Here is a 13,445-nt window from a genome sequence, read left to right as displayed (position 1 = left end):
TTCTCAACATCACAGCAACAAAAACAGACGTCCTATGCACCCAATATTGGTTAAATCTTGCTTTGATTAACAAAAACTGCATGCAAACTCCTGCACACTGACTACATTGTGATACATAGTCAATCTGCACAATGTAGATAATGCTCACTCTCCTTAATGTCCTTTTTGATACTAACATTGATCAAAAATGAGGTGTTGTAACAAACATATTTTTCAAACACTGTTTAATTTAACTTGTGCTGCCAAGATGCCAAACAGGTACCTCACCACACCTTAAAAATGCTGTCAGATCTGGCGAGCTGGGATCAAACCTGTGCAACCTGAAATACACCAGTACAAACTGGTCCCAGTCTGAAAATGGAGAAGCTCCTCCTTCCAGCTAGCAGCCAAAGAGAAGCTTAGCAATGTTGCTAATTGTCATAAGCCTCAAAAGGTTGCCACCTGATCTAGAGCTCCAACGGCTTTGGGCTTTTTGATGATCCGGGGCCGCAGAGGGCACGTAGGGACATTTCCGCTGGCTCTATCAGATAGGGAAGTTAAAACTGCCCTCAAACACAACTTAGCTTAAGTGCTCCAAAAGAGAGCGAGATTAACGGAGAGGAGCACACAATGAAACGCAATCTGGGTAAGCTCTGACAGTGGCGGTTTAGTTAAGCTTCATGAGACAACACCCCCAGTGGTGTTTGAGGTTTTAATCTTTCATACAGGTACTGCAGGTATGCTAACCCATGCTGCAGGCCTAGAGGGGCTCAGGTCAGGAATTAATTCCTCCTGAGCTGATCCCCTCTGACCCTGTGGGCAAACTGTTAGTCCTGCATAAACAGGCAGCTACGGTAAGAAAAAAGCAGATCTAAGGGCCGATAAGATGTGAATGGAGTTTAATTTAGTGTTTAAATATTGCTGCAAAAACAGATTCATCATTTAATACTGATACTGTTTTACTGTTATACCTGTATGCCATATCTGACACCATGAAGGCTGATTGCACACAGTCCACCACATTATGAGTCTTTTCAATTTAAAGGCCATTTATACAACTTTATGAAGATTGACAAGAGTTTTGATATTTCAATATGACTTATGAATTGTTTAAAAACAAGAAAAACAAAAAAAGGCCCATTTTTAACAATCAAGCAAAGTGAGGATACTGTCTACGGGTTTTTTCTCGACTGCTCATTTCAGTGAAAATCCAAATTCTTGCAAAAATACTCTCCTATTTGCACTGGCATTCAACACAAGCTGGATTTGACATTTTGATCATTTTTTATGATCCTGTTTATTGTGTTTCTATTGTGTTATCAACTGTGCTTTCATTGTTGATTTACTTCATTAAAAACAGTGTTTAAAGCCAATAAAAAACTATGGTCAAGCAAGGTTTCTTACATGTACTATATAAATACACTGGCTTGGCTTGACTATAGCTTGTGTTCTTTGTTTCCATTCAGATGATAAAAGTGATTAATTGTTGATGTTGAGACAATGAAATTCTGGACATTGAATTCAAGACGTTACATGTGTTAACTTGGAGCAGCGAGGAGGTCAAATGGTCAGTGTATTTTCTTGCAGATCCATTTTCTGGTTGAAACCAGATTAAAAAAATCAGGAGAAACGTATCCTGTTTATCCAGTTTTTTCATTTTTAACAAAACTGGGGGGAAAAAATGGAAAAAACAAGCCATTGTCTCGTTTATTTCATTTTGTTCACAGAAAAGAGAGAAGATATAACAATATTTTTAAAAAATATATTGTTATATCATTTCATTTCATTTCTGTTATTTTGGTTTCTTGTTTTACTTACATAGTTGAGGAAAAAGAAATCATGTGACCCATTGGGAAAGGTGAGCATTTCAAAGTACAAGCCCTCGTATTTGCAGTATGTAATAAAAATAAAGTGGTAAAAAGTAGTGGTGGACTTATAGAATATAATAATATTAGGAAGAAAATAAATTTATATGAATAAATAAGCCTGGACTGCTTGAGGTATTTATCCATGTACACAGCAGGAGTCGAATTTTCAATTTATGATTGTAATGTTTGGGTGAAAGGTCTATTTATTAATGTGTGTACACAAAAAAAGTGAATGCATAAATAAATAAATATTCAGAGCTAAAAACAAAACAAACATTAAGCAAACAATCAGTCTGATAGGTAAATGTTGGCTAGGATGGCTTAACTTTTGACATGGAGGCTTTTATTTTGAAATGCTCACCTTTCCTAATGGATCACATGATTTCCTTTTCCTCAAGATTTTCATTAAAACCAGAAAACAAAATAACAGAATTGAAAAAAACAAAAAATTCTTTGTGAACACTTCCTTGTTAAATTCACAGAATTTACACATTTCTGATCAGCTACTGTATTTCTTTCTTGACAATTAAAAATATAATAAAACATGTTTGTGAGTACAATTGGGGTTTTTCACATTTGTTGTAACTGCAGTGTCAAAGAGAGATGGCTAAAGGCCACCAATTAGCACGGTCACTCTTTAAACTGCAACACCTGTTAAGGTTAGCAGGGAAGCTCTGACAAAATTGGAGGTTCTAGTGACAAATAGGAAAATTCCTCTGCTGCTACAAGCTGGATAAAAATCTGAAAAGTTGCTGAACTGTTCGGTCGTCGAGTCCTGTGACGCTTTGCTGACAAGACAGTGAGTAATGTTAACCTGTTGCTATTTTATAGATAACTAGTGACTGAGCACTGAAAGAGGTGCAGACACAAGTGACAACCAACTGGTGGCCCAAGAGGGCAAATCAGGTCCTCCACAGCTTTCCATCCAGGGCTCAGAAGATGATACACACATACTGATCAGTCTTTTATTGATTAAAGTGGCAGTTTTCGGCATCATCTTTCTAATTCTAATCCTGAACTGATTTATACAATGGGTGATAATTTTATCAATTATTTGATCCTTTTGAATGTTACACTGATTATGTAAGAAATTAAGAAATCCTGTACTGAACAGGTAAAGTTACTCTGAGGTATTTAACATCTATTTCAGTGCCACTACATAAAGCAGCCTGTTCATCATCAGAAGAAACAGCCATTTCCGTCTGCTTTTGATAGGTGCATGTTGTCATCACTGCTGCTCAGGTCAGAGGCCTGACAGCGCCGTGACAGATGGGAAATGTTAGTCTGCCACTGTTGAAATGTTTTGTAGCACTGTGACAACATTCTTGACAAACCATTTCAATCCCCTCCGCCCCCCTGACCCCACACAAATAAAAATGACCCAACACAAATAGGTATGACACGTCCCCATTCAATCCCAGTCATCATCCATTGTGCTGACATGACTGCCATCACTCCGCAGAAGACCAACATGTACACTCCATGGTAGTTATTCAACCACTTGGACACCTTGTGCTCCACCTCTTCCTATTGCTTTGGTGGAGGAAAAGAGCTTTGATCTTTTGTTCAGCCGAGGGGAGAGAAAAGTGGGCTTCCCATTTTCCAATTTCTACCTGCCAAGTTGCACCACAGCCACAGTCTGTTGGCCAGTCAATTTGCCAATCACAGCACATCGTGTCGTGTGGGAAAAGGAGAGTGTGCATGCTTTATACAGGGACAGAACAGCTCACTGCGCTTGTATATGAGCAGCTGTAACGCATGTAGAGGCCTAACAAAAGAGCTTTTCTAGTGTCATAAAGAGACAAAAACATCGCTGCATGTCAGCTTGTGCAAACATGTGATAGACTTTGTATGTCATGTGTATGCAGTGAAGCATATGCACCTTTTTCTTTTTCTCCACATGTTCTCTGTATGTGTGTGCATGCATAAATGAATTCAAGTAACTTCAGCGTCTATGATTCCAGGTGAACCAGGGTAAAAACATTTCCTTTGACGAGAGCGTGTTTGCCATCCGGCTCTCGTTTTAACGGAAGTTGAATAGCAAGTGAGACACTTAAAGCACTCAGGTAAAATAACTGCAAATAGCTTGAAAGCCCAAGATGGTGAAAGGAAAGCTTCTGAATGGATGTTAAATTAAAATATTGAGACGTGTTTCATGGTGAGCACGAAAGCATCCATCGCATATCATTTAGAGTGTATCACTGTTTATCTAAGTGAGGAAGTCTGCTGGCTAATTTGGCATTAAAATAAAAAATATCATTATCAAACTGAATGAATATGAATATAAATTTAATTTCTTACCTCGGGACTTCATGCCAATGAAACGGTTCTCTACAATGTCGATCCGACCCACGCCATGTTTTCCACTGCAGACGGAGAGAAAATGAGAGGAGCACTTTAAGTGGACACACTTCAATTCAATGTGAGTTAGATGAGCCTGCATTAGAAACAACTGAAGTCACCTGAACTCTTAATTTTGGTCAGAAATATTTTTCTTAACGAGAATAATGAGGGGAAAAAAAGGCTGAAAAACTTTTTTAGTTACCTCTGATAATTCAGATATTTCTATTCGATCAACACACAAGGCTAGAAATGACATTCGATAAATCATAAAAATGCATTCATGGCCAAACTAAACGCCATTTTGTGTTTTTTCTTGCTAGAGCAGCAGATGACAAACCATCAGAATCTTTAAAGAAGGGATCTCATAAATATTTTAACTGTGTGACACATAATATTTTCACTCCCTTCGTCTTTGAGGAGCATAGCTTGTTGTGAATTTCTTCAGGAAACAGTTCTAATTTAAAGAAGTGCTCAATTAACCGTTAGGGGTCCAAAATCATGCCAGAGTGATTTTATCATTGGCTGTTTTTGTCACACAGTAGCATGAAAACAAAGCTACATTTTGCATAGCAATCACTTATTGTGGAAGGGTGGTTTTTAATCTTTCTTTCTGTTTTTGTTTGATTTCAATAGGCCAAGTAAAACAGGAAATATGAGCATTTGAATTTGCTATAAAAAATTATTTTACACATAGGGGACAGTGGACCATACTGCACAGGACTGGCACTGGAATTTTTTAAAATAATTTCAGCATTTTGTAATTTCTTTTAAAAAATAATATTTAAAAATTGGTGGGGGGGGCTGTACCTGATGCAACAAGTTCAACTTAAAAAGAAAAAGTTGAGGTAGTGCAGAAAAATGACACCAAACATGAGCACTGTATACATGTATTCTCTTTCTGAGAAGTTTGTATTGTCAAAAGAAAGTATTGACACAACATGAGTTCAATGATAATATTGTCTAAAGATGAAGACAAATTCTCCAAAGAAATAACTTAAGAAAATCTTAACTCTTATGATTATGACAAGAGAAAGAACCAGTAAAGTAATCTTTAATTTTCTTTGTCCTCAGTTAAATCACCTTTAGAGATGATCTTATACTCTGACAGTTTCAAGGCTGAGAGAGGACAAAGTGAAGGAGGCAAGAGTGAAATCTCACATCAGTCCAGAGGTGCTGAACTTCACCACTATGAATGCTTCAATATTTTTCCATCAGAAAGGCTTCTTTTCTTTACTTTAGGATATCTAATAAAGGATTTGTTAAACACATACTGGCAATGGAAAATGCCTCACAGAAATAAAGACAAAAAGCGATATAGTTACCCAATCTCATTGAGGTAAGAGAAGATCTCTAGGGGTGAGTTCCTGGATTGGCCATCCTGAACATTTGTCACCTTTACGGGCACTCCTAGAGGGACAAATATGTTTTGTAAATTATTTCAATGTTCAGTACAAATGTCAAAACATCTCATATACTATGTACTTATCTTAATTTTAGATTCAATGTGGTAAACTTGTGTGGCCTATCTAGTTTTCAATACTTTACATGGTAAGCATATACCTTCCAATTGTGCACAACTGTAATCTCTGCAGTCTGTACTTTTTAGTCATACACACTTTTTGCGGGATTAAATTCAGGCACTTTGCAAACACTTTCAAGGGGCATTAGCTGAGGTAAATTCTGTATTTATGAGTCTACATGGATGCTAAATCATCTCACTTCCTTGTCATATATAAGCAGACTAAATTGTGTATTGTATCAGTCTATAAATGTATGACAAATTAAAGGAAAAAGCAACAAAGGCATAATAAAACATTGTTGAGAAAAACAATTTTATTGCCTATATTTCTTTTTAGGAAATTGTGAACGTGATGACCCATGAAAAATAATGATTTAAACATCAAGTTTACTTGGTTACTGTCATATATTCTTCAAAAGAGAAAAGGGAGTTTTTTTAAATATTATTTTATCTTAATTTTACCTGAAAGACCTTCTGACTGATTTTATTTCTCCATCTAACAAGCAAGTCAGATAGCTATTCTTATCATAAAAGGCACACATAATTTCAAGCATTTTAAAGCACTTTATCCAAAATCAAAGCACTTCTCAAATCTTGAAAACACATTGCCACTTAAGCATTTTCAAGGGTTTCAAACACCTGTATGAACCTTGTTGAGTTTTAAGGCTGTGAACATTCATTACAGCAGGAGAGGTCTTGTATTTTCTGATTAATAGCACTTGTAATTTGCAATATCCTGTAGTTCATCATCTTAAAGTCCATGATGTTAATTTAGGTTTTATAATGATTTATTACTTTGAAAGTAAGAAAAGTTCCTCTTTATTAAAACATTCATAGCAACAGCCGTCAAATACAAATGCTTTATTGCTACAAATGTTTAGGGGAAACAGACTAAACCTGCAGGAATTTAATGATATTCCCCACAAAATGAACTCCACAGAAAACGCCTAAAATAAAGATTAATTTTGCACAAGCTTGATAAGGAACAGTTTGAGGGAATGCACATTTTTTTAAAGCAATGGTTGTAATTATTCAAACTAACCAACTTGTCAGAAACGCGCAGAGAGTTGGTAAAATCTGCTGACAAGAGCTCATTATGTCAGTCAGTGAAATGAATAGTCATCAGCTTAAAGTGAAAACCAATTCAAAATGAGGTGGTGAGAAAGGCTAATAAATTCAAAGGCCCTGCTTGTTTGAAAGCTGTGAAATTGTGGGCAGGCCTTTACCTAATTCAATTACTCACGCAGCTTTATTACCCATACTCACTCTGGGGCTGAGATTTTTTTTTTTTTGCGCCAACAAGTGTTTGTGCGTTATGCGCATGTGCAGGAGATGAAACCACTTGTGGATTCATCAACAATCTTTCTATTAATACGTCTCTAAACAGCCACTTTAAAATACAGACAGCCACACGTTTCCTCTGTAAAGCCACTTAAGCCAAGTACACATCAATCACTGTCAGGGAGCTGCTTATTCACAGTCTTCAATGAGCAACACGGGGCAAAGGTGGAAGCGAGGAAACAAACATGACACGTGAATGTGTTTTGAGAAGCAAGGACGACTGTTTAAAGACTTTTAAGGAGGGAAATTATTAAAAATGAATTCACCATCTCTATATGCTGTTTGGCAGAGCTCGGTCGAGTAGCCTTGAAGGGAGAAGCAGCACTTTTAGTCGCCTCTCAGCCAGCCCTCACAAAGCCCCGACAGGAATGACACGTGAAGGACTTGACAAATTTTTTTAGACAAGGGCTTTGTTGATGCCCCATTCTCATATCACGGGAATCTCAGAGGCTCCCATGGAAGAAGAAAAAGTTTCAGGAGAGGGCAGTATGGATGATGAATTAGTAAAACCGCGCCCCCTCCCAGATACCTAATAATTAGATTAAAAGTTCAAATAAATTAAGAGTCTGAACGTGGGAGTGTAGGGGCTGGCCTTTTCGTGCCTGCACTCTCTCCATCGTGCGGGTTCGATCATTCACTGAGGGCTCTTTTTCTCCCCATGATCCTTTTCTTCAGTTTTTTCGCAGCCTAACAGTGCAGACAATGGGAGTGCAGACACAGTTGTAGGAAAAATTACTGCTTTACATTTTTCCTCTCTGTCTCTTTTTCCTCTCCACTCCTTTGGAATGAAAGGAGGGAGGGATGAATTTTTTTATTCCTTAAAAAAAAGGGGGGAGAGGAATGGGGAATGGAGAGTGTTTGACGGGGGAAAAAGGTTCCTGTCGTTAAATATTCTTTTTTAATCAGTGAGAAAACTTTGGTGAGAAAGGCAGGGATGAAAAGGTGGGAGGGGGAATGAAATGAAACATTCTTGTGCTGATCTTGTGCTCAGAGGGAGGAGTAGGCTTGGGCTTTTGTGTGGACAACTAAAACAGCTTTTGTCATAGGGTGCTCAATAAAAGGCACAAGGAATATGTGTGAAAACGGCGCAAGCTTGCAAAGAACCCCGCGAAAAACCAGACTTTACTAGTGCAACGCTATTTTACAAAAGCTCTGGCTGAACTGACACCAACCTGCTTGTTTTATACTTAAACATTTTCTGTGGAGAACTGGTAAAAAGTGATCCAAACATTTCAGTTTGGATTCTAGCTAATTGGTATTTTAATTTGCACAACAGGCAGATTTACTGGTCAGACAAGCACCACTAAATCTTCGGCCAACCTTCTGAACTTCCCTAAATTACCCTTATAGCTCATAAAAGTGCCATCGAGCTCATGTGATCAGAGGAGCTAGTGTTTCTTAGCCGATTGATGTCAGCTCTCTGCAGCCTCCCCCAGTGTCCAGGGATGAAGGGACATCTGTGCCGTTTGCCCCAGGCCTGGATGTTTCTTGCCATTTTCTCTTTGCACAAACATGTGACACTTTCCACTATTCAGCTTGTGGCAGTATATCTAATGAGCATTTCTCTGGCCCCTCAGGGCTTGGTGTATTAGCTGGACTTAATGCTTCCGGCCCGTGTGCCTGCCCTCGGGCCAAACATGGCAGCTTTAGACTGGGTAATGCTGTGAGGGGTTAAGGATAAGTCTGGGTGGTCAGGAATGGTGATGAAGTGCAACCGGGTCAACATGAGAGCTGTAGCCCTGCAGCCATGACCATCATGTTAAGTAACAGGAAGAGTGAGGACGGACACTATGACTTACTGATGCAGTGATCATTGAGCAAAATGCATGCAAACATAAGGAGGATTTTTATGCAGTAAGTGCATGATTAAAGCAATTAAAATATTTCATCCAACTGAACTTTTCAGATAAAAAATGTTTAAAAGTAAAGCACCAATTTTCTGTAAAATAAACTGCCCTAAAATCTTAATATATTAATGAATAAATGCACAAGAGCAACCTGTATTCAATAGTTGTGTTTTTGTGTGTTCACATACAGCTGATTTGTTTGTTATTTTTATCATATTAAGCTAAATCGTTCTTTCCAGTGTTTACTTTTCTGTTGGAGGTTTTCACACAAGCACTCTTGGATTTTATGCCTCTCCTGCTTTCTTGTTTTCTTGTTGTTTTTTCCTACAAGTATGTTCAGTCTTTGTGCAAATCAAATACATTATTAAAAGAGTAAAATGCATACTGTGATTATTCACCTTTTTCGAATAGAAATCCTTAGTCCTCAAAACATACAACTGACCTATTGATGTCATGAATTATAAATGGGGATGCACAATCTAAAATCTGAAAATCTAAAATCAAAAATCTGATATGCAGATATTTCCTACAAATTTTTGCCGATACCTATATTGATACTGATAAATATAAGTTGTTCTCTAAACCAGGGATTCTCACACTTTTAAGCCTACAACCTCAAAAATAGCAGAGGAGAGACTGTGGACCAACACTGCACCTTAAGGTGGCTGAACCACAGTAAAACCCAGCTATGCATATTCTATGCATATTTTATGCATAAATCTCTACAAAAATTGGTAAAACATACTACTTGAAATCATTTAAAAATACTCTGTTTTTGTAAGGCATCTTGTGACCCCCTCTTAGTGTCTTGTGACTCCCTTGGGGATCCTGACCCCCACTTTGGGAACCAGTGCTCTACACCAAAATTGTTGCTGGAATTTTCTGTTTCCTCTGCATAAAACTAAACAGACTTAATGACTGCTTTGTAATCTGAAGCAAGGGATGGGAAATGTATTTGAATATTTAGAAAAAAATAATTCATGCAGCTGTTGTCTTAATTTGAAAACATATTTTATCCATTCTTATCTAACAGCACCTGTAGCACATTTTAAAGCCATTGCTAAGAATCATTAAATTAAAGGAAAAGAAAGCAGTAATGTCAGGTGACTCAGAGGTGCAAAGAAACCACAAATGTTATCGAATTTTTGAATAAAATGATCAATTAAAGTCTATCTTGACATTAGTGTTGAGTGAAATCCATTGTCTGAAGTTAAAATTAGCACCATGCAATGCTAAATATTTCCATGTCTTAAAGGCAATTTTAAATACGTGTTTGCTCACAAATGTAGATCTACATCCTGATTCTTCACTTTCAATTTTCTCGTAAATGTTTTTTAAATGGTACTTTCCTTGAAATGCACATTCCTTACTTCAGACATGTACAGGTGATATATGGGCTGTAATTTGTAAGTACTGATAAATAGTTATTTTTAGCCATCATCTGCCAATATGAATATCATGCTGGGATAGTATGGTGTATCCCTAATAAAAAGATATGATTGGGTCTCTTTCGTATTACTGTATTCACGCATGGCTACTAGTTTGACAGTAAAACACTTTAAGGCAGTGAAACCTATGAATTATTACTTGCACATTCTAAAGATTTGCATTTTGTGTATTTCTGTGCTTTTGACAATATCCCTCAGCAGTAAATTAAACATTCTCGTATACGATTACCTTTGTAATGAAATGTTTCATTTAATATTCTGTTATCAGATCAGGTGACCCACATGTAGAAGTTTTAATGATGATGCATAATACTTATCATAAACTATGAGTGCAGGACAGCACTGGATAAATATTAACATAAAGTAACGTTATGACTTCAGACATTACAACTCAATCGTTGCACTTCATAGAGTGATGCACCTGTGGACTTCTATCTTTTGCTTCTCTTGCATGTTATGACTACACAGATTTATTTATTCTTTTAAATGTTGGCATTTATACTCATGCAGGCTGCCTATTGTGACCTCAACCAGCCATTTTTGTTAACGTATTTTCCCTGTTTTCTTTATTATTATAAATCTATTAAAGTAGGATTTAAAAGAGCCACCACCATCACAAATCAATCATCAATCTTTGTTTGTATAGCACCAATTCATAACCAAAGTTATCTAGAAACACTTTACAAGGAAGGTGGTCTAGACCGTGGTCTCTGATGTGGCCTATTATAATACACCAGTGTTAATCATTAATGTTAAAATAAAGACGACACCTTATCATAATAAGACCAGTGTTCATTTATCATAGCAGTGAGGTTGTATTGCTCTTGGATTCAATGAAACTACTTTAGTAACGATTATAGATGTAAGTATGATGTTAAAAAGTGAAGTCATGATCACTGTAATACTAGCATTAGCAAAAATAATGGTGACGAAAAAGCTGTATAACAATTCAATATAGTCGCAAAAGAGCCGCATGCAGCAAGGGGAGCAGATTGATTATCACAGCTTTAGGGTGTATGATGGGAAGGAGTACAGCTCAAAACTGTCGGAAATAAATGATATTTTAAATCAGTTGTACAAAAAACTATTGCGATACTCTTGCTAACTAGTGGAGGTTGCCATCTGGCTATTTTGCTTCCCTTATTTTACTTCAGTAACTAAAGAAGAGGGGGTGTAAAAATAAGACAAGTAACATTTTGCAATGTAAGGGTCAGAACACTTAAATAACATGATCATATATTCATACATTGACTTCAATGTCATCTTAAAAAAATAAAAATCTAGAAAATCGTGGTGATATTCTATCGTAAGGCAAGTTTTATGATAGCCATATCATAAGTCACGTGTATCAAATCCCTGATATATCAACAACAATAGGCAGTGAATAGGCATTTTCCTTGGTGCTCAAATACTATACCATCTTTTACTTTTTTCCACTCTTTTTTCCCCGTGTTCTTTTATTATATCATACCAAATGTTAACAATAAAAATCATATAAATCAGATAAATTAAGCCAGATAAAAGTAAAAACCCAGGAGACTGTTTCTCTATCCAAATTATATATAAAAAATTGAAGGAGAGGAATCAACAGGTGACATGCTGCAAATACAAACCGTTTTTGAACTCTATTTCCAGAATGTCGGGAGTGCTGGGAGAATCTTGTGGGTTCTTGGTCATCAGGTACAGGTCAGCTGGAGCTTGACTCTGGAAAAAAAAAACACAAAAACACTCACTCTCTCTATTTCACACACTTTATTCCTCTTGTTGAATAACCAGGACCTCCTGAGACCTCATCAAAGAAGAGTACTGCCGATTGAGAAACTATTGTCTGAGGTGATGACGGACAACTCGAGATGAGGCGGGAAGAAGAAAAGAGAGGATGAAGCGTGAAAAGGAAGAAACCTGAAAACACCATCAGGAGCTGAGGGAAGACAAAAAAAAAATCAATGTTCCATTTTTCTCCTCTATTTGGTTTCATTTTCCCCGTGTGGCCCTTCACCACAGGGGTAGGCGGGAAAAATGGGATGCAGCATGGAGAGGGAGAGTGGAAAAGGGCAACAAAAAGAAATGACTCACATCCACAAGAACAGTAAACACTCGACAAGTCAAAACACACCTGATACTGACAGAATCTATTCAAGCAACACTATGATCTCAATCTCTGTAAAAATCTCAGATCTGCTGCTTCAATCATGGGTCTGCAGCTTTTCCCCACCCATCTTCACTTCCTCTTATCTTCCAGATTTGATTTCCTGAGTGACGTTTCCCATCTCTTTTATTCACAAATGAGGAATTCTGATTAAAGGGCATCACACAACAAAGCCACAAACTCCATACAAGTCATCCTAGGTGACAGACGTTGGTCGTTTTCCAGTTGGTGGGAGCCAGGAGCGATTTCAGTAAGTCATAGTTGGGACCCAAAAGAGCGTGGCGGTCCGACATGTCTGCCCAGCGATGTGGTCCTCCAACAATTACACAGCATTAGGACAAGACGATGACCAATGTCTCCTGAGCTGAGGCAAATTGCAGGGGGACTATGCAAAATAACTACTGGGTGCATTTAAATGGAAAGCTTTACCAGACACTAAATCATCATACAATAACTAATCGGCATCTGCTGGTCGCCTGTCACTGAGGAGAAAACGAGCAGCGCAATCACTTTCCTTCCTTTTAACTAAACACCAAAATTGACTGGGAAGGCGCCTGTCTTCCTCTCCTTTATTTTCTGCCTCAGTGCCCTGAAAGATGCCAAATGAGAGCAAGCAGGAGAGGGGCGAAATGACTCCCCTAAAAGGCCTTTTGATGCATACTCTTCAAGGGGAAGATGTGCTGAATTTTAAATACAAAAGGGATGAGAAACTCTACGTTTCCTGTAGTTGTTTGGCTGGTTGTAAACAAATGGTTGCACTTTTTACCCATCAGAAAAAAGAATAAACCTCATAAAAACTGTGAGTTTTAACAGTACTTTTTGGTGTTATATTGCCAGCATGCATAGAAACATACACCCTGTATAAAGTTAACTTTTTATAATTTTGCAAACATTGTAAGTTAATTAGAAAACATATTGTCTCACTGCTAAAACAGACTGATTATCCAGGAT

The 13,445-nt window shown here is 37.4% G+C and overlaps 1 protein-coding gene across 1 annotated transcript in view; it reads right to left on the bottom strand.

Moving 5' to 3' along the window:
- Window positions 1–13,445, bottom strand: part of ass1 (argininosuccinate synthase 1) — a 43,243-nt gene that overhangs the window by 13,373 nt on the left and 16,425 nt on the right. Inside the window, exons 9-11 of the mRNA XM_041810138.1 lie at window positions 11,959–12,049; window positions 5,513–5,597; window positions 4,149–4,213 (exon numbers count right to left, since the gene is read on the bottom strand). Of these exons, the coding sequence (XP_041666072.1) occupies window positions 4,149–4,213; window positions 5,513–5,597; window positions 11,959–12,049 (241 nt within the window). The remainder of the gene's footprint in view (window positions 1–4,148; window positions 4,214–5,512; window positions 5,598–11,958; window positions 12,050–13,445) is intronic.

The sequence above is a fragment of the Cheilinus undulatus genome, linkage group 17, assembly GCF_018320785.1.
Source record: "Cheilinus undulatus linkage group 17, ASM1832078v1, whole genome shotgun sequence".
Lineage (NCBI taxonomy): Eukaryota > Metazoa > Chordata > Actinopteri > Labriformes > Labridae > Cheilinus > Cheilinus undulatus.
The sequence above is the reverse complement of the archived record's forward strand: the minus strand, read 5'-3'. Positions and strand labels throughout refer to the sequence as shown.